The 21,103-nt window shown below is 52.5% G+C and overlaps 1 protein-coding gene across 4 annotated transcripts in view; it reads right to left on the bottom strand.

Annotated features, from left to right (window-relative positions):
- Positions 1 to 373: 373 nt before the first annotated feature.
- Positions 374 to 21,103, bottom strand: part of LHX2 (LIM homeobox 2) — a 31,796-nt gene continuing 11,066 nt past the window's right edge. The window contains exons 1-6 of one of the 4 annotated variants that reach the window (XR_012495935.1): positions 19,430 to 20,370; positions 17,774 to 17,976; positions 16,452 to 16,879; positions 10,641 to 10,846; positions 1,795 to 1,986; positions 1,140 to 1,248 (exon numbers count right to left, since the gene is read on the bottom strand). Coding sequence is in view for 3 of the 4 variants with exons in the window: in XM_019728526.2 (XP_019584085.1) it covers positions 961 to 1,248; positions 10,641 to 10,846; positions 16,452 to 16,879; positions 17,774 to 17,976; positions 19,430 to 19,549 (1,245 nt within the window). In the remaining variant the exon portion in view is untranslated. Of the gene's footprint in view, positions 1,249 to 1,794; positions 1,987 to 10,640; positions 10,847 to 16,451; positions 16,880 to 17,773; positions 17,977 to 19,429; positions 20,371 to 21,103 lie in introns of those variants that run through there. The other 3 variants (XM_019728526.2, XM_019728527.2, XM_074330992.1) reach the window with 3 other exon arrangements.

Raw genomic sequence — 21,103 nt, 5'->3', positions numbered from 1 at the left:
CCTCGATCATGCAAGTATCCAGAAGGGCATCCTTATTTAATATTTGAAAGAACAGATGAAGGAATTAATGGTATTTTGTTTACATACCTTAGCACATATTCATGCCGTGTTAAGATTATCTCTTGTCTGTCTCTGCCTCCACTCTAAATTGCTTGAGGGTAGGGCTGTATAGACTTCATCTCTGAATCTCAACGAGCAGCTCAAAGCCTGGCACAGAAGAGGGGCCCCATGAATATCATAAATAAATATTTATAAAGAATTATAAATAAATACTTTAGATAAATAAGGCAGGCCCTGGAATTTATCTCTAGGCTTCAGCACGACTCCTAAATCCTATGTATTTCACACCCAACTAAACAACAGTGGCACCAACTAGTTTCAATAAGTGGTTTTATTACTGGTTAGATTTTACAAATTCTGATATTCGAACAGACTTCCACCTTAAAATTCTAAAACAATGAAGTGACCGTTGGAGGGGGTTTGATTTTTCCTTTTTTTTCTTTTTTTCTTTTTAGGACTATTCAAAGTAACAAACTTTTTTTTTTTTTTTACATTTTTGCTCTGATCATAAATATACAGAGAGAAAAAGAGGGAGAGAAAAATGAACAAGTCGTCCAAAGTATGGAGATAAAACAGTATTCCTAAGGCACGTGGCAGTCTTTGAAAATACAGAAGCTCTAGCCAACTTAAATTATTTGTTGTTTTTCCTCGCTCAGTCCCCAAAACTGTACAGGGACACAAATGTTGTGTCGCAGATAGATCTTCCAAGTAATTCCTCAGTCCACACCACTGCATTAGCTGGACACGCAATTATTTTCTTCCTCTGTTTCCAGGCGAGATCCTAAAATGTGGTTAGTTAGTTGCTCAAAGCCTCTATTTTAAAATACACTTGGAATTCAACTAAAGATAATTTCTTTTTTAAAGAAATTGTGGGGCAAGGGGCGGGGTAGGCGCAAGTCATTAGAAAAGGTTGGTAAGAGTCGTTTGTGAGGGACTGTGAGGCTCGTGGCCCTCCAGGTTGCCAGGCACAGAAGTTAAGACGGACGTCACAGTTGGCAGGGTGGGACTAGTCAAGTCTGTGAGGGTGGTGGGAGTGCTGGAGGGACTGAGCGAGGCATTGGAGAGCTCCGAGGCTGGCCCCGATGGCGTCCCCGTCTGCAGTGCCGCCTCCGTGGACTTGTCCACGCCGGTGTTTTCCTGCCGTAAGAGGTTGCGCCTGAACTTGGCCCGGGCATTCTGAAACCAGACCTGTGTGGGGCGAGAGGGAAGGGCTGGTTAGGGAAAGGCAGGCAGGGAGGTGAGAAGGGCGGAGCGAGCGGAGCATTCCCTGGACTGTTTAACTCAGAGATGCTAATCGGTGTTTTACAGGGGGATGGGGGTAGGGGGCGGGGTAATGAACGAAAAGATGCGCTGACAATATTTTGTTCTTAATAAAATAAAAATGTCCTTTTCTTTCATTGGCTATTACTGGGTTTTCCTTTCTGTTAGAAGGTTCCAGAGCTGAGCCACCCTCTCCAATATCGCAGCCACTAGTCACATGTGGCTAGTAAGCACTTCACATGGGATTAGCCCAAATGTGGCTAGTCGCTAGATGAAAACACACAACTGATTTGAAGGTTTAGTATGAAAAAAAAGGAAGGTAGAATATCTCAATAATAATTTTTATGCAGATTACAGGTCAAAATGATAATCTTTTGGATATACTGGACTAAAAATCTATTCCTAAAATTAACTTTACCAATTTCGTTTTGCTTTTTTAATGTGGCTACTAGAAAATTTTAAATGTAAAATTACGTATGTGGTCATGTTGCATTTCTTTTGGACTGCGCGGTTCTGGAAGATTCATGCAAACCAAATCTTGATTGTTTTTCTTAGTGGTTGAAAGATTCACTTTTTCAGCAGTCGCCTTTAGGCACGCAATAGATCCCCCAAGTTCTTGTTGGTACAATCTTTAAAGTGTTTCATGGTCACTAAGCCTGGGAAATACTAGAATGGTGTAAAGAACACAGGAATCAGTCAATAAAGAGTTACTAAGAGGAAGAAAAAGACACTGATCCTATTCCCCACCATCAGCTGGAGAGGACTAGAATCCTGGACCACTGGTTTCCAGTCTCAGGGCTGGATGGGCCGAGTGGGAACAGCTGCCAGAGTAGAGCACGGCCAAGGAAGCTATGACCTGTAGATTTCCTCTCCCAACCTGCCATGTCCCAGTATTGCTTTTGAGGGAGGTGGGATGGGTTGCACAGTTGGAAATGAACCAAGTATGAAAAGAATATCACAAAGACAGAATAAGGGTTTACTTTCATTTTTCCTGTAGCGCAGACACACACACGCATCCACACCCACACCTTTGCACACGAGACTTTACACGCTCATGAAGATGAGCATAGAAATTCATCCACACAACCCCCCTCCCCAGAATGCCCTCCTACCTAACTGCACAGAGAGATCTGGCTGTACCCAGGGATCCTCAAAATATTTTGGGAAAGGCTTAAGAAATCTAGGCCACTGTGGAGGATGGGGGTAGGAATGGGGGCTATATCTCCCAAAGAAAGAAGCCCGAAAGGCAGGGCCCCCTCACTTCCCTGTGCGTGAGGAAAACACCCGCCAGAAGCCTCCCCATAAAACACAGGGCCTTGGGGGATTCTGCAGATTCTCGGGTGTCCAGTTGCGAATTTCCAGATGTGCCTCCATCTGCCTGTCTTTCCAGTGTCTCAGACAGGGGTGGGAAGGGCCAACGCCTGGCCTTCCCCTCCCCTGGGAACCACCCTAACTACTGGGGCCTGTGGCTTCACACCGCCTTTTTGGTGGCCTGATACACTTTGGGCTCAATTAAAAGCACAGCCGCGAGAATCCCATAGCGAGAAGGGAGACACAGACCCTGTGAAGCCAGGAAACAAAACTCTCTCCAGCATGCTGGATCTTCCCAGGAAGAAAGCACATTTTCCCTGGCCTTGTGCCCAAAGCAAGCCCATCACCTCTTCTGGAGGCCTGAAAATAAGCCCCAAGCTTCTAAACCATCCTCCACATGCTCTTCTTGGGGTGGAGGATTCTTCCCTGTCCAGCCTGCAGAAATCTATCCGGGTGAGACTCTGTGTCCAGCTGGCCCAGGGAATGAGTGATGGAGAAAATGGATGGAGAAAGCCCCAGAGGTCCTCAGAAAGAGGTGACTTCCCCAGTTTTACGGCCGGTCGGATGAGGAAAGCTGGAGCCTTGGTGCCACCCTTTGCCACTGTCCTGGCCTGGTGTCTATCTGTCCAAGCAGCAGCTGGAGAGGGGAGCCCCAGGGGTGGAGCATGGCTCATGGGTCCGAGGTGCCAAACCCTTGGGAAGGACTGGAACCAGTTAACTGCCAGCTGTTTGCTTTCTCCATTGTTGCCCCTAACAGTGGCTTGTAAACAATAACACCATCTTCCACAAGTACCTCTCTGCTCTACTGGGTCTGAAGTTCCGGGTCTGCTGGATGAAAATCAACAACTCAACTACCGTGTTTCCCTGAAAATAAGACCTAGCCAGACAATCAGCTCTAATGCATCTTTTGGAGCAAAAATTAACATGACACCCGGTCTTGTTTTACTATAATATAAGATCCGGCTAGGTCTTATTTTCAGGGAAACACGGTAAAAGGCGGCTGCTGTGGGGTTTTGTGTTGGGTTTGTTTTTTTCACCTTAAGTGGGGCTTCACCAGAATTCTCTCCCAGGTATTTCAAAAAGTCCCCTCCTGTGGTTGTTGAGACAGGGACCCTGTCTGAGTCATCTTCATGACCCTGGGGACATGGCACAGGGACCGGCAAAGATTAAGAATGAGTAATATGCATTGAGTTAATAGTAATAATAACACGACATTTAACGACTCTTACTATAGTGCCAGGCATCATTCCACCCTCTAATATGCAGTCACAGGTGATCTCCATGATAAATTATCACCATTTTATAGATTTAAAGACAGAGAGGCTCAGAGAGGTGAAGTCATTTGCCCAAGGTCACACAGAGGCCTAGCTGAGACTGGAAATCAGGAATCCAGGGTGTCTGCCATAGAAAGTCCATGCTCTCCCTACCACATGTTCCTGAGCGAGTCAGCGACTGAGTGAATGAATGAACAAACAGAGAAGGAACTGTGCAGTGAAAAGAGCACTGTATGTAGCTTCCAGTTCTGGTTCTGCTCCGGACCAGCCAAGTGACCTTGCATGAATCCGTTACTTCTCAACCTGCCTCGGTTTCCCCACTTGTTCCCCAACAAGAGTGTTGGACCACACCACACGAACTCTACTGCCTGGAATTCTAGGGCAGCTGCAGTAAGGAAGGAGGTGAGCTGCTCTCCCCACCCATCTTCTGAAACCGACAGCCCTCTCTCTTCATTTGCAGGGAGTGCCTAGCCTGATACACAGGGTATCCCCAGTAAGTCCTGAGTGAATGAGGAAGCCCACATTAATCTGTGTCCTTTCCTCAGGTACAAACTGGCCCTGCAGGCTGTTTGCCTCACAAATCCCCTCCCGGATTCAACCAGGAGGGCCAGTGGGAAACCTACTTTACCCTACAAATCCGTTCCTGGGTCATTGAAAAAACCAGACAAAAGCCAAAGCTTCATGACCAAAGATGTCCACTGTGGCATTTTTAAAATACATATAATATCAAACTAATGTCTGACCAAATAGGGCAAGCAGAAGTCATGACACAGCCACTCCACGCAGTCGAAGAGGAAATGTCTTATGACAAATGTTATGTGAGAAAAAAAGAATTCAAAAAATTATGTTCTCTGGTATTGAAACTTCATAAGAAAAATAATGACAAATATTATTCACTCACTAACTGCTAGGCATTGTCTAAGCAGAGTTCTAAGCATTTTACACATATTGAGCCATAACAGTGCCTTATAAGGAAGGCACTAATATTATTGCCAGATGAGGAGACTGAGGCACAGAGCCCAACCAAAGAGCTGGAGCTGAGATGTGAATGCCGGCAGTCTGGGTCCATGCCCTGACTCACTACTTAACCTCTAAATTGCATACCTGGATTACTGGTTTCCTGTGCTCTTATATGGGTGATTTTCCTCCTTATTTTTCTAAACTGTCTGCATGGTGGGTCTATCATTTTACAAAAATTTAAAAGGCTTTAAGGAACCAAAATAATAAGCACTGGACTGGACATCATGAATCCTTGGTTCTAGCCCCAGGACTACAACTAGTTTGCTGTGGGGCCTTGGGTGAGTCATTCCACCTCTCTGAGCTTTGGTTTCCTCTCTTTTAAAATGAGAGATTCAGGCCAAATCACCTATGAAACTCCATCCAGCATCGACCATCGGTGACTAGATCAAATACTCCCCACAGCCCTGTGCAAACAACAGGCAGAGCAATGCTCACTCTCCCCATTTTACAGATGGGGAAGCGAAGGCTCAAAGGCCCTAGTTTAAACCTCACCTCCTCAGGGAAGCTACCTCCTTTGCCAAGTCAGGTCATTGTGTTATATGCTCTCATTGCAGCCCTGTGTTTTTCCTTCCTAGCATTTCTATTTTATTTTCGTCAAGAGCTAAACAAGGGTCTGTGGCCACATAAATTTGCAAAATGTTAGAGTAAACCAAGTTGACTCTCTTCAAGATTTCTCAATGCCTGTATTCATACTGACATGCTCTAATCTCCAAGACTGGACTGGACAAGAATAGTCAACCTGTAGCATTTCCCAAACTTAATTTGGTCCTGAAGTCATTTAAAAAAATATTTTTAGTATGAGATATGTCATACATAGAGAAAAATACAGAGATTAATCATATCACCATTTTAATTATTTCCACAACACCTTGTTGCACCTGTGTCTCCCCTCTGCAGTGTACGTGCCAGCCGGGCCTGTTCACAACCTAGGTCACTGCTGAATCCTTAGTGGCTCCCACCCCGCCCAGAATGTGGCAGAAGGCCAGTATATTTGTTGAATAAGCGAATGTGCTCAGCTCCTGAGTTCCCACACAGATTAATGATGACTAACTCATCATCTGAAGAATGTTTCTAAACTGTTGGTGGTTAAAATGTATTTTCTTTCAAAGGCACACCAGGAACCTCTAAGGAGACCTTCACCCATCCAAATCAATCAGCTCACCAACCTGCTCCCCAAGCCTGGGGCATCTTAACATTCTGCCTGCCTTCCTCTCCCCCAAAAAGGAAGAGAAGGGACTCAGAGAGGCCTGATGTACTGAGGAGTGGTCTCCAAACATGTGTGAAGCTCAATATCTTAATGCACCTCTGTCCAAAGGGCCATTCTGTCTACTGATCACCTTGCTCACTGATGGATAGTCAGTATTGTGGTTGTCATGCTGCTGAAGATGACAGATTTGAGCACTTTTATACACTTAGGGCTTTACAACAGGATTCCTGCTCTCCCACCAAGACAAGGCGTCTCTGACCCACTCCTTCCCTCTCCCCCATCTGTCCTGCTGCCTTCCGCAGCTAGATCCAAGGTGGGGGAACCACAATGCATGCACTGTGTTATCTTGAAAAGAGCCGTGGAATCAGGCCCACCTAGGCGTGACTCCTAGCTTCATCACTTACTAGCTGTGAGACTCAGGGCAAGAGTCCTTGTCTCCTTGAACTTCAGTTCCCTCATCAGCAAAATGAAGACAAATTTTTTAATGTGTACAAAAGAGGTTGGTAGATTGAACCCTGCTATGTAAATGCATGTGAAATGAATGTACATTGAGTCCCTAATATATACTTTATAAATTACACTTTATCTCATTTACTCCTTGCAACCACCTAGTGAAGTATTGTTATCACCTCCATTTTAAAGCTAAGGCCACCGAGGCTCAGAGAGTTACGTCACTTGCTCAGGATCACTCAGAGAGTAAGTGGGAGAGCTGAGTCTGGACCTCACGTCAGCTGACTCCACATTCCAGCAGAGATACTGTATTTCAGGACTAGCATGTAGATGATACCTATGCATTACGGATTCAATAATAGGCCGGAGCCCCCTACACACACACACACACACACACACACACACACACACACACACACACATCATCTACCCTGGGAACACAGCCTCACCCTCAACCTGCTTCTGCCATGTACTCTCTGAAGGGTTGAGATGGACCACAACCTGCAGGGGGCACCCAAGTGATGAGGAACCATTTCACAACACTTACTTTGTACCACGCTGGAGACTTCCCACTCATTGTCTCAATCCTCAGGAATCCTCAAGGTACAAACTATTATCATCTCCAATTCACAGATAAGGAGTTGGGCCCAGAGAGGAAAGTTAAAGTGCCCAAATCATGCTGCTGGTAAGTCAGAAAGCATTTGAACCAGTTTGCTATCTTCCAAAGTCACACCACCAGCTGCCTCACCCAAATCTGCTCCCATCCCTTCCTTCTCTCCCAGCTGCCCCATCAGCAGTCAGGCCACCTGGGAGACAGCCCCTCCCTTCCGATGCCCGGCTCCTATAACGTCAAGCAAATCAACTTCACCTCCCTAGGTCTTAAGCTTTTCATCTATAAAATGGGCAGGAAAACATTAAGGTAAAAGTAGATGAGTGGCTGGAAAGATAATGCTTTGCAAACTACTGTGTAATCATGAGTAGCTGTGCTGTTATGGAATATTAAGGATTTCAGCAGGAGATATGGAGGTCTGGGAGGAGGGAGAAAGTGGTCTGGTATGCCTTACAGGTATGACCGCTCCCACCCCCAACAACATACAGACCCTAAATGATACTCACACTCAGAGGCAGTCACTGCTGGGTTGGCTTAGAGGAGAAAGAGCTATGCCCATTGATCAGATGGGACTGGGTTTGAATCCAGCTGTGCTACTTCCTAGCAAAAGTGTGACTTGGGGCAAGTGGAAATCACCTGGGCCTCAATGTTCTCAAATGTCCTCTGGGGGAGGACGGATCATGATATCTGATAGTGAGGACTCAATGAGAAAATGTATTTCACAGGCCTTTCAAAGTGCCTGACACGTAGTACAACACATAAATAGTTATTGATTAGTAAATACACCATAACTGTCAGTGTTTTTCTCCCTCAACTAGTCCCATGGTCCTGGCTTTTCTGAGTCCCCAAGGTGGAGGGGGCATGCATGAGTGAGAGGCCCTCGCTCAGGATTCTAGGGGAGCTGGGGACAGGGCAAACATTCACCCGGGGCCCCCATGTGAAACTTTCCTCACACATAGGGTAGTTGGTCCCTCCCCTGATCTCCCACAGAATCCCCTCCACATACACACACACAACCCATCATACTATGGGAAACAGATTGTGGGTCTGTCTCTAAACCTCATAGTTGAATTTCTTCGGGACCAGGACTTTGGTTCATTCATCTCTGTGTCCCCAGGGCCTGGAGATATTTGGTCACATGAAAGAGTGAGGAGAACTATGCTGGAAATCTGATTTGCTACTAAATCAGGTAACCAAGCCTCCTGCCTCACCAGTGCCAACAGAGACTGGCTTCTCCCCTCAAATTCAGACTCAGCTATGGACACTTACTCTATTTCACTTAATCTGGAGAACTGGGAGAGATATGTGCCCCAATGGTACCCATTTTACAGATCAGAAATCTATAGCTCAGAGAGGGTAACTAATTTGTCCAAGATACACAGCCAGTGAGTAAAAGAGCAGAACCCAACTCAGGTCTTCCTGAATCCAGCTCCGCCTGACTCCAAATCCCTGCTTCTGACCTGGTCTGCTCCGTGGGCTTGACTCACAGGACCGCCCCACCAACACACCAGAAGGGCATCTAAATAGGGGAAGAGACAAAGTTTCCTACTAACCAGAGAAAAGGCTGCGGTCGAGGATCCTCAGTCCAAAATCGCCCAGGGCTGAGGAGCAAAAGGGATGCCAAGAAAGGTCCCCCGACCTAACACCAAGAAGGTCAAGTCCGAGGGAAATGGACGAACGGGATCTGAGACCAGGACGGTCGCATCAACGTCCCGTCTCCGCTCTAGCCCAGGCCAGAAGGACCCGCAGGCAAAACAGACCCAAACCGGAGAGAAAGGGCCCGCGCCCAGCGCTGTGGTGGCGGGGCGGGCGCAGGGAGGCGCATCAGCACCCCATTGGCCAGCCCTCGCCTCCCTCGCTACGTCACCGAGCCCGCCGGAGACCAAGCTGCCCCAGACTCCCGCGCGATGCTCAGGGGCCAAACGGGCCTTCGAGCCCGGACTCCCGGCTCCGCAGAGATCTGGGGACCCTCGCCCGTGTCACCGTCCCATCTTGCCACTGCCGTCACCCCCAAAATGCTTTCTTTCTTTTTTTTTTTTTCCTGACATTGGTAGGGAAACTTAGGGCGGCTGCTCGGCACTCCTTGCCCATCACCGTCACCCTCACCCCCTCGGTGTAGCCTCCCCGCCCGCCGCCCTCAATCTTTCACGACCTGGGTCTGAAAGGTAGTTCAGACTGGCCTGGAGTAGAATTCCAGCACCTCCCCTCCTGTTGTGAGACCATGGTCAAATCATCTGTCAATTTTCTTACCCCAAAATGTGCATTTCTGTTCCTAGGAGCACACGTTCTGAGGAAAAACTGGTTAGGCATGCTACAAAGGGAGATATTCTCCCACCTTATCATTGCATGAATGGGGACACTGAAGTCCAGTGACCAGAATAATCTTTCATACTAGTTAATATCAGTTCGTTGATTAGTTAATGTTATTCTTAGCTCCCGTCCACTGGGCAGTTAAGTTTCAGCCACTGTGCTAGACACCTAACATCATCTCAATGGCTCTTCCAATGAGCCTGCAGCATAGATAATTTTTGTGTCCATTTCACATATGAGGAAACTGAGGCTCAGAGGAAGGAAGTGCCTTGCCCATTAAGTAAAAGGAAGAGTTGAAGAGTTGACAAGTGCTAGCCCAAAGCTCTGCCATGAGTTAGGCTCATGCAGGAGCCTGGGACTCCCCAAACTGCAGTTTTGAACATCTTTGGGGTGACGAACAGACGCGTTGGGAAATCTGGTGAAAGCTCTGGATTCTCTCTATCAGGAAAGCACCCTCATAGACAACAAGCGCAATTCTGCTCAGTTTCAGAGGGCCCAGGTACTTCCTCCAGCTTCCTGGGGGCAGACCCCAGAGAGCCCCCCCTGGCCCACCCAAGGGGTCTGACCACGTGCACTCCCCTTCACCAAGCCTTGCTTCTGGAAGAGTCTGAGAAACAACAAAGAGACAGAAGAAAAATCTAAAGAGAGACCGAAAGAAAGAGACAAACCGGAGAAAGCAAGTGAAGAGCAAAAAGCAGAAGGAACTGATGACTAGCAGCAGTTAGTTGCCTGGGATGTGGGGCCACGGTGGGTGGGGTGTCTCTGGATTTATCTGAAATGCTTGAACCTTTTACAATATGAACATATTTGAGTGTCACTTGAGTAATAAACAGCAACTAAGAGTTGTTTACTAGCAAGAAAGAGACTGAGTGTGGAGACAAAGAGGACAGAGGGATACACAGAACAGAAAAAAATGAAACACAAAAACTGAAGGAGAGAAAAAAACTGTAAAATTGGGGGAAAAGACTGAAATACGAACAGAGACAACTGAAGAGATGGAGAAAGAGAAAAGTAAACAAAAGAGAAAGGCAGACAAAGGGTGGAAGGTCCTCCCAAGCTCTACCACCCGCTGTGGGATTCTGCCCCAGTGCCTAGCTGCCGCGGATACCCCCCAACCCCAGCCCCGACCCCAGCTGACCTGGAGGACCCGCTTGGTGAGGCCCGTCTTTTGCGCGAGCTGCTTCAAGTCCTTGGCGTCGGGGTTGTGGTTAATGGCAAAGTAAGACTTCATGGTCCGAAGCTGGTGGTGCTTGAAGGAGGTGCGCATGCGCTTCGTCTTCTGGCTGCTAGGGTACGGCTGGTCGCGGTCCAGGTGCTCCGCGTCGTTCTCGTTGCAGCTCAGCGCTGCGAAGGGAACACAGAGGCAGCAGGTGAACCTCCTGACCTACCCCATACACACACTGCCTAGAGCCCACCCGCCTCACCCGCCACCAAATGTTTCTAGCCTCGGAACCACACTGCGTGTGCCTCACCACGCTGAGATAAGAGATATTATCCCCATTTTAAAGATTTATAGGGTAATTTGAGGCCCTGGGAGAGTGACCTGCCCAGGGTCACTCAGCTGGGAAATGGTGGATTCAAACCCAGCTCTAGAAGAATCCAAAACCCATTCTGAGCCACCATGTTACAATAATAATAAAATGAATAATAACAACAGCAGCTGTAATTTGTTGATGCTTATTTAACTCCAGGTGATGTGCTAAAGGGTTTTACAGGTACATTTTCATCGAATCCTCAAAACAACCCTGTGAGTCAGGTAGTGCTTTCGCCTTTTTTACTGACGTTGAAACTGAGGTTCAGAAAGGGAAGTCACTTGACTAGGACTGAGGACCCAGCAGTGCAGGGACTCCGGAGCCCACACTCTTCCTGTTTCCCCTTCACTCCCTAAGGAGGGGGCTGTCACCGGTCTTCCCCCACAGTGTCTGGAACAGGCACCTGGAGGTCACTGGCTGACATCTCTCCACTTACTTTCATTTCTCCCTTATCAGTTCCCACACCAAAGGTACTGTACAACCCCTGGGCCTGCCTCGGGCACTGGGCCGGAGGTCGGATATTGTATTTTGGAGTTTAATCTTCACCACTGCCCTGTGAGGCAGTTGTTTCCTAGTTTTTCAAATAGGATGAACGAGGCAGGAAAGTTAAGCAATCTTCAGAAATCTCACAAGAGTGGCAGAGTTCTAACCAGAAAAGGAAGGAAGTTGGAGGAAGAAATTAACATGTATTTGACACCTAGGATATGCCTTTGGGTGGCTATTGCTATTCATCCCATTTTACAGATGAGAAAAATAACACTAAGGGAAATGAAGCCATGTGCACATGGCCATACCACGGGTAACAGTTGAGTCTAGATTCTTCACTGTAGTCCTTGCCTTTTCTTTCCACTAGACCACAAAGGCTGGCAAATATGAAGCATGACTCTTTGGGGAACCTGTCCCCATCCAGAAGGGGCCCATCTGGGGCCTGGCTGCCAATGCCTGGAAGACACTGGGAGTGGGGGACAGGGGTGGAAACTTTGGGCCTCAGAAAGTTGCTTGGCAACCTGGCAGCTGATTGGGACACCCAGTATCCCTCTCCAAGATCTCCTTGTCACATCCCAAGCCACTACACACATAAGGTCTTATTTTGGGGAAAGCCTCTTAGGAGATTAATTCAGTTCCCCGAAAGTGGGCAACTTGGAATATCCGTGCCTCATCATATGCCCACAATAGAGCTGCCAGAATTAGCAAATAAAAATACAGGTTGCCCAGTTAAATTTGAATTTCAGATCATCAATGAAAAATGTTTTAATATAAGTATGTCTCAAATATTGCACAGGACATACCTACACTAAAAATGTATTTGTTGTTTACCTAAAATTGAAATATTGCATGGTATACACTTAAACTAATATATATATATATATATATATATATATATGTACATTCATTGTTTATTTAAAATTCAAATATTGCAGTGGAGACCCTTACGCTACAAATTTACTTGTTGTTTACCCAAAATTCAAATTTCACCGGGCATCCTGCATTTTCTCTGACAACACTATCTCTGAAGTACTCCCGTTTTCCTGGTGACCTTCTCCTCCCCCTGCCCCACTGGGAGTAGCTCCGTGCAGAACGAATTTGCAAGATACAGGTCTTGTTCTTAGAGGCTACACCCTCTAGGGCCCCTTCCCACAGGCACCCAGACACCCAAGTCCCCCACCCAGACTACTCCCACTGACAGCACCCAAAGTGAAGAACTGGGGTCCAGCATTTAAAGGGGATCAGAAAATGACTCCAAATGGGATCCAAGGAAACTGCCCTGCCCCCTCCTCAGGAGAGCAACCCTCTTCTAGCCCTCAGTCCCCAGCTCCACGAGGGGTGGGGCAGGCCTCCCCACAGGGGATCTCTGGGCCCATCCCTCCACCCAGCCCCCGCCAGGGCCTTGCTGCTGTTAATGAGCTCCGTGGGGACCCCAATGCCCCTTGTGCCCAAGGGATGTGCCCCAAGAGCAGCCTAGATGGGGGGAGGTTGTTCGGGGGGAAGGAGACAGAAAGGAAAGAGGAGAGAGACAGGGGTAAAAAGACCAAGAGAATGAAAAGGAAAAAAAGGAGAGAGGGTAGAGAGGGAAGACGGATAGAGGTGTGGGGGAAGAGGAGAGACAGAGGAAAAGAAAGCAGTGGAGACGCAGAGAACCAGAGAGAGATAGTTACAAAGACAGAAAGAAATCTGGAGAGACAGGGAGCAAGCCTGAGGGGACAGTGAGGCCCGGAAATAGGGCGGAATGTGTGGTGGAGGGTCCAGGCTACTGAACTGAACCTCGGGTCTCAAGGAGACCGAGTCCCTGTGGAGAGGCCTATTCTGAATCCGTTACTGGCCGGGAGTGGCGGAAAAGGGAAAAGGAGGGAAGGGGAAAAAGGAGCCGGTAGGGAGGTTGAGGCCCGCCAGCAGCCGGGGCAGGGGGCTGCGCTGGGGGAACAAGGCGGCGGGGGAGTTAGCAGTTAGGCCCAGATTTGGCCGGTGCCCCAGGCCCCCTCACTCCCGCCCCCAACGCCCGGGGCCGGGTCGCGATTCCCCAGGATCGGATCCGGGGAGGAGCGAGGGGCTGAGGGGAGGGGGAAGGACCAGGCTTTCTCTCTCCTTTTTTTTTTTTTTCCTCTCAATTAGGCCGATTCAATGGAGCTAAAGAGCTCGTAAAATCATGAATAATTTACTCGTGATCTGTTATTAACCCATCGGGTTTCGAGCTCTTGTCGCTGGGACTGAACCTGTAATCAAATCTGACTTCGCCTCATTTTACTAAAGACGAGATTGTAGGTTCAATTGTCTAAATAATGGATTGGAATCAAATCAGTAATTACGCCGCCAGGCACACACACACAAAAAGCTGGGGTTGGGGGAGGCCCGGGCGTCCGGCAGATCCGCGCGCGACTCCCGCGGCCGTGGCGCCCAAACCCCGGTGCAAAGTGCGCGGCGCGGGCCCCTCGCTGGCTCCGGCCGGCTTGCTCGCACCCCTGGCCCGCGGGCAGCCCCACTCTGGGTTGGGGGGAGGTTTCAGTTCCGCCTCCGGGACCCGGGCTGCGCTCTCGGACCTGAGGGACAGCCAGAAGAGGGCCGCCGTGGCCACCGCCCCGGAAGGACTTTCCGACCTGCGGCCCGCGGCTTCGGCTGCCTTTCCCTAAACCGCGGACCTGGCGCACCGACGGCTCTCGCTCTCCACTCTGCCCGAGCCCACCGCCCTTTAATAAGGGCGCTCCTCCACGCACTGTCACCCGGAGCGATGGGCTTTGCAGGAGTCGGTGTGGCTGGGCCCCTCGGTGCGGGACACTCGCACAAACAAGCTCGTGTCCTCACAATCAGAAACACACACAGACACTTGCCGGTACACACCGCTCGCAGTCTCACCCTCCAGTGTCCCCCTCCCCCTTTCTAATTCCCGCCGCCCCACGGCCCACGCTGCGGCCATTTCTCTCCTGCGCGTTCCAGAGTGGAAGGAGGAGGACAGAAGCCAGACCGGGGGAGGCCTGCCCAGGCGATGCGGCCAGGGAGTCGCCCTCTTTTCCCACCCTGGTCCTGGGTGCCCCGAATGAGCGAGCCGCACAGCCACTGCTGAGGAGCTGCGTGCGGTTTAAACCAGTACAGGAAGCCCGGGCCAAGCCAGACCAGAGATACACCCACGGGGGGCGGGGGCGGGGGAGGGCAGAAAGAAGGGAACAGAGACACACGCAGAGAGAAATAGTGAGCGAGAGAGCCACAAGAAAGAGGGGCCGAAGAGAAAAGGAGGAGATGACCCGAGGGGGTATGTCTTATAGAGGTGCCAGCTTCCCTGAAACTCAGCTTCCATCCACATCTCTTTGCTCCGTGTGGTGCGGCCTTGCCAAGGAAGGTGGTGGAACAGCAAAAAGCACAAATAAATCTTTGAGCCTTCAACCTTTCAATTCCAAACACGGTTGCGATCCTGCCTTCCCCAGGAAAACACAATCCGGCTCCACACCCTCCATGTACCCTGGAGCCCAGCGCCCGCTGCTTCCTACCGGAGGCTGACCCTACTTCATAAATAGACGTGGCTTTGTTTGGGGGACTTGGTCTGGACTCCGTTTATTCTATTTTCAGAGTGGTGGGAGATGAGGGATGGAAGTTTTGGAGACCGGTATCTCTGGTAGAGCCTTCAACGAACCTATAAACAGCTGGCGTGGACCTGTCTGCGGCCGCTTCGCCATCTACCAGACTTTCCTCCCAGCTCGGCACACTGAGACACACACGCCCCACGATCTTCCAACAAGCGATTTCGTTGCAGCGAACAGGGGAACCGCACCCGCCCCTTATTTTTCTCCCCAGCCAGCTCAGATTTTTAAAGATCAAAATAACCCTAACTTCTTCCCCACCGCTGCCCTCCCCCCCACAACGGTCCTGGGTTTGTTTTGCTTTGTTTTGTTTTGTTTGCACTTGTGCATTAGACTAAGGGGAAAAGGAGGAAGAACACAAAATCTCTGAATCCGATTCTGTCGCAAACTAAAGAAACAAAGTAATTGCAAATAAACTCTATGTAGTTCAGAAGCCCGGGGAGTCATAAACATTTCCCGGCGGTGCAGACTTCGGGCAGATGTTGACGGTTCAATTTGCCGGGCCCCAAAACCTCCGCAGCTGTCCTGAGTGGGGAGGGGCGCTGGAGGGGGCAGAGCCTCTCCGGCAACGGCCTGGGGTTCAAAGACGCCGGAAATGCGAAACGAGCCCTCCACCCTATCCCGGCGCAAGGCCAGGCCTACTCGGGTCTCTTCCCCGGGTGCCGGCTTCCGAGGGTCTCAGCTCTCATCCCAGCGCCCCGCTGGCGCCCGGAACTCGGAGAAAGGAGCCCGGAGAAAACTGAGTCCTGGCGGAGCAGAAAGATCGGGCCGAGTACAACGACCCGCCCTTGCTCAAAAGGCTCCAGGGCCCACGTTTCCCGACCCTGCCGCCCTCAGGACATTTCACAGCACCGGCCGCACGCTAAGCCGAGCTCGGTGCCCCGAGCCACCGCCAGTCCTTTCTCTTGGGACCGTCGCTGCCCTCCCTGGGTCACCCATCGTCCCAATTCCCGCCCTCAACCGCGCCAACCCAGAGCCTGTTTAGATATGGGCTCCACCTGGCTTTGCTATCCTTGCGTTTTCTGCCCAGCAAAGTGAGGGGAAGGCCCCAACCAAAAAGCCGCATCTAAAAAAATTTCTCAGCGATGGAGCCCCTGCACGAGGAGCAGCAAGACACTAACGCATCCTCTGGTCCTGCTCTAGCCGAGGCCGGACGCTCTGGAGCCCAGGAGGCTAATGTCCCTCCAGCCAGGTCGTACGGTGCTTAGGTCCCGGGGAAACTAAGGCTTAGAGCACCCAGAATGCTGTCCATATACATATTGCACACTGAGATTCACTCTGGTTCGCGGCGGTGGACGCCACGCACATTCCCCCAACCCGACGGGGGCGCTCGGTGCGCCTCGCACTCACCAGCGTTGTAGGCCGCCAGATCCGCCCCTGGGCCGGGGCTCTTGCGCTTCCTCGGCCGCCCCTTCTGCACCGTGCCCACGCCATTGTAGTAGGGGAGACCCAGCGGGTTGGCCCCGGCTGCGCCCAGCCCGGCGCTCTTGGCTGCGGCGGCTGCGGCTGCGGCCGCCGCCACGTCGGCGTGGTTGAAGTGCGCGGGGTACTCGCCCTGCAGCAGTGCCTCGAAGTGCAAGCGGCAGTAGACCAGGCTGTCCTTCATGCCGAAGTGGTCACCGGTGGTCAGCATCTTGTTACACGTGGTGCACGTGAAGCAGTTGAGATGATAAACCAAGTCCCGAGCCCGCATCACCATCTCTGAGGCCGAGATGCCCAGGTGGCAGCGGGCGCAGCGCTGCACAGAGAACCGCCTGTAGGGACCATCGAGGGAGGGACTGTGGGGACACACGGTTGGGTACCCCCATATTCCTCGCCAGGTGCCGCTACTACCACGGGGGGGGGGGGAAATCCTCTCCTCAAAATGGGCAACCTGGGTCTTAACTTGGAGGATGGGGAGACAGGCGACTGGATTTTGGCCCAGCTCTGGTTCTACCCTGAAATTTAGCGCCCCTTAACCATTTTCACGTCTACAAAGGCTTCTACTTTACCCAGAGCCCTCGCAAGCCTTAGGAAAGCCTTTACTTGGGAGTAGGGGAGAAACTCCCCACTTCTCCTTCTTGAAACTTTACCCCTGTCCTCCACACCAGCACCTGGGAATCCCACAGACCTTTGTAATTTGGAAGAAACACAGAAGCAAGGAAAGAAAGAGGAGAATATATAAACAAACCCTAACCCTAAACTCAGAGAGTTGGACTCAAGGAACTTGGAGCCTGTTAGTGAAGATTCCTGTTCTTCAATCCTGGCCAGCTTTCACTCCCATCTCCACCAAAGACCTGGAAATGCCCTCATCCAATCTCCCAGCTCTCCCTCCAACTTTGTTCCACACTAGCCAGGCTTCCTGGGTTTGGGGGTGCCTGTTTCTCTTCCCTCTGGTTGACACAAGAAACTTCAAAGGGAAAGGGGGATTCAAGCACCCCAAGCCAAGCTTAGTTATAGTCTAAGGTCATAAAAGGGCAGCTTCTGCTATTTTCTGGATCCCTACACTTCACAGACCTTTCGAAGAGTTCCCCCAAATTGCTGTTTGAAGAGGTTGTCGCCCAATTTACGCTGGCTTGGAGAAGGTGGGACCTAAGTAGGGAACCCATCCTTGGGACTGGAAGGAAAGGAGACAGGCAAGATTCTGAGATGGGGAGTCCTGAAAGGCAGTGGGTCCCAAGGTGGGGGGCTACCTGTAGTAGTCTTCCTTGCAGTAGATACTTCCATCCTTGCTGAAACAGGTGAGCTCCGACTCCAGGTTGAGCTTGCACTCACAGCACTTGAGGCAGCGCATGTGCCACTGCTTGTCCACCGCCAGCAGGTAGTAGCGGTCGGAGATCTTGCCCCCGCAGCCGGCGCACAGCGCAGCGCGGTCACTGCTGATGGACGGCATCGTCTGCGGAGGGAGGGAGGCGGAAGACGGCATCGCCTGCGTCAGCCTGCGACCCCACGGCTGCGGGGAAACGGGCACCCGCAGCTCCCTCGGTAACTTGGGCCAGCCCTAAACGCCGAGGAAGCCGCCAGGGTGTGCAGTAAGCTTCCTCCACCCCAAAAAGCCCATATCCAGGAGGCTCAGAACCCAGGCCCGTCCACACAGCCCAAGCCGGCCACAGGCCCAGGCCCAGTTGCTGGCCTGGAGAGATCACCCCTGGCATCTGTCCCATCCTGTCCCCTCTGCCCTCTCCCCAGAAAGTCTCAGGCTGTGTTTGGGGACTCAGGCAGCCCCAGTCAAGACCTCTAAAATCTCTCCCCAAACGGTTTCTTACAGGAGCTTCTCGGCTGGGCCCGGAGGAAAAGGGGTAAGATGATCATGAAAAGTCACCCTCCACAGACTCCTCTCCAGAAACAGAAGAGTTTCCAGCCTTCAGCCCCAGTGATCTCTTGGTCCTTAAGCTAAAAGTTTAGGCCAGGGCAGGTCACAGGTCCCAGGATCCTGGGAGATAGTGACTGGGATGCAGAGGCACCCTCACAGTCTCTGAGTGCGGACAGGCCCAATCCAAATCTTCGGCTAACCAAGCTGACAGGCTGAGACGGTTTAACCCAGGAAGAAGAGCTCCGAAGACGGAGGCACTGGGCTGCTGCTCTTTCTTTCCAAGCAGAGAAACTTTGTCTGTGCTCCCCACCTCCTCGGCCTCTAAAGGTCACTTCTGGGCCCAGCTTGGGCAGCGTCTGCTCGTCTGGTCCCCAGGGAGGTCTGAGGCAAGAAACTAACTATTTGGGGCTGAGCCGGGGAAGCCAGGTGTGGAGATCAGAATGGACTCCTTCCGAGAGATCCAGGCCTGAGCCTGAACTCTGAGCCCTGGCCTGGCCAAGTTCAGCGGCCAGGCGGCTCTGGTCGCGATCAACGAAAAGTGCTGGCCCAGAAGACTTCGACCCCAGAAGTTGTGCTGGGGAGGGAACCCCGAATGCCGGGAGGAGGGAGCAGCCCAGACCGGTTGGAGCCCCAATGCTCCCAGTTGGTTCGCCCTTCCGGACACCGCCGGCAGCCGGGCCCCAGTGGTGGAGGAGAGCGCGGGGCTGGCAACCCAAGGGCCCAGCGAAGTGAGAAGGGAGCCATCTCGAGCCATGGGTAGGAAGGATTTCGCTCCCACTTCTGGAGAAATGCTCTCTTCCACCCTTCGGATCTAAAATTTAGGTTTCAACCTTGTTTCCCTTATCTGCCCCAGCAGGCTGGTTTCCCCCCAGCCAGGAGCTACTGGGCCTTGCATCCTGTCTGCGAATCACCAGAGCCCAGTCCCGTGCGGCACGAAGGATTCTTCCCAAAGTGCCCCCAAACTTTGGGGAGCAGAGGCGCAGACCGACATAGCCCCGTCCCAGCTTTCGGTCCCGAACCGCAGCCGTGCGCCTACCGTCTCCGTGTCGCCGCGGTCGATGGCGGAGCTGATGGCGGGAGCCTCGCTCTTGGCCCTGCGGTCCATCTCGTCGATGACCCCGTGCACCTCGGGGCCCGACAGACTGTGGAACAGCATCGCGGCGGGACCGGCGGGGCCGGGGGCGCGGCTCCTTCGCGGGAGGGATTGTCCCCCGCCTCAGTTGCCTGGCGCTCCCGGCGCTAACGGGCCGGGTGCATCGCCACCGCGGCCCCGGCCCCGCCCGAGCTCGGCTGCGCCCCCAGGCCGGGCTCCGGGCCCTGGGCGCCCGCGGGCCAGGACGCCTCCCGCCGAGGCTCGGGGGCAGCTACATCGCGGGGCGCCTTGGCGGCGGCGCCAAAGCTAGGGTCACAAGGGCACGGGGCTGGGGGGAAGGAGGGGGAGACAAGGGCAGAGGTCGGCGCCCGCCGCGGGCGCTTTCACGCCGCGGGCATTGCCGGCCCTGCTTCGGCGCCCCGGGCGCAAAGCAGGAGCGCAAAGTCTGCCCGAGGCGACGACGGCAGCGGTCGGGGCTCACCCGGGAGCGGCTAGGTGCCCGCGGCGGCCCAGCTGCCTGGACCTCTCCCCTCCCTGGAGGGCGCCTTCAGCCCAAGGCGACCCGCTTAGACGCTGGGTGGGCTACTGGAGTAGGGGTTTCTCCGAAGCCAGCGAGCCGAGCCGAGCCACTGGGAGAATAGAAGCGAAGGAGGAGGAAGAGGAGGAGGAGGTGGAGGAGGAGGAGAGGGAGGAGGCGGTAGAGGAGGAGGGGAAAAAGGAGGAGGAGCAGAGTGGGAGGAGGAGCCGCCAGCCGCGGGCCCAGCCGCGCGCAACGCTCTCCAAGAGCGCGCCGAGCCCAGCCCCGGCTCTGCAGTCCGCGCCAGCCAAGCGTCCGCGCCTTTTCTACAGCCGCGCCTGACATCACGTCCTGCCGCCGCGCCATTGGCCGCCAGGCACCCCGAGCCCTGGCAGCGCGTGCTCCGGGAAGGCGGGAGACCAGAGAGGGAGGGGAGAAACAAGAGGAGCAGAAGAGCAGAGAGTTGGTGGGAGCTGGTGGGTGAGGCTGGAGGGGAGGAGTGGGAGGGAGGAAGGAGGGAGAGCGGAGGTGGGGGGGGTGTTGGAGTTTTTAAGCTATGAACAGTTTCCTGTGATTTCTTCAGGAAGGAAAATTAAACCCTCTCTCCTGGCCGTCTCCATCCTGAAAAGGCTCAGCCAGAGGATGCTTGAAGAGGTTTCGCTCGGGTCTCCCCTCGGCCCGGAGCCGCTGCATCGGGCACCGGCTGAAGAGGCCTGGGAAGGCAGACGGGGGCAGAGCTGCAGGAGCCTTCCGCTGCTTCCCACCCAGCTCGGCCTTGGGGCCAGGCTCCACGCTGCCGCGGGCTGCGGGCGACCGACCGCGCAAGCCTCCCGAGGACCCGGTCCAGCCAGAGAGGCCAGAGTCCGCGGGAGCTGTGACTCCCCGGGGGGTGGAGGGAACGAGGGGGGCAGCCTACATATTCACGCTCCAAGCGAGCCAGGGCCTGATTTCTCTCTCTTCCTAGTCTCTCTCCAACCTGGAAGAATGGGTGCCAGTACATGCCTTTAGGAACTAAAGGCAAGAGTTCGAGTCCAACTTCTGCCATTTATACACAAACCTGACCTTAGGCAAGTGACTTAAAACTTCCCTTAGCCTGTTCT

The sequence above is a fragment of the Rhinolophus sinicus genome, linkage group LG04 (genome assembly GCF_036562045.2).
Source record: "Rhinolophus sinicus isolate RSC01 linkage group LG04, ASM3656204v1, whole genome shotgun sequence".
NCBI lineage: Eukaryota > Metazoa > Chordata > Mammalia > Chiroptera > Rhinolophidae > Rhinolophus > Rhinolophus sinicus.
The sequence above is the reverse complement of the archived record's forward strand: the minus strand, read 5'-3'. Positions and strand labels throughout refer to the sequence as shown.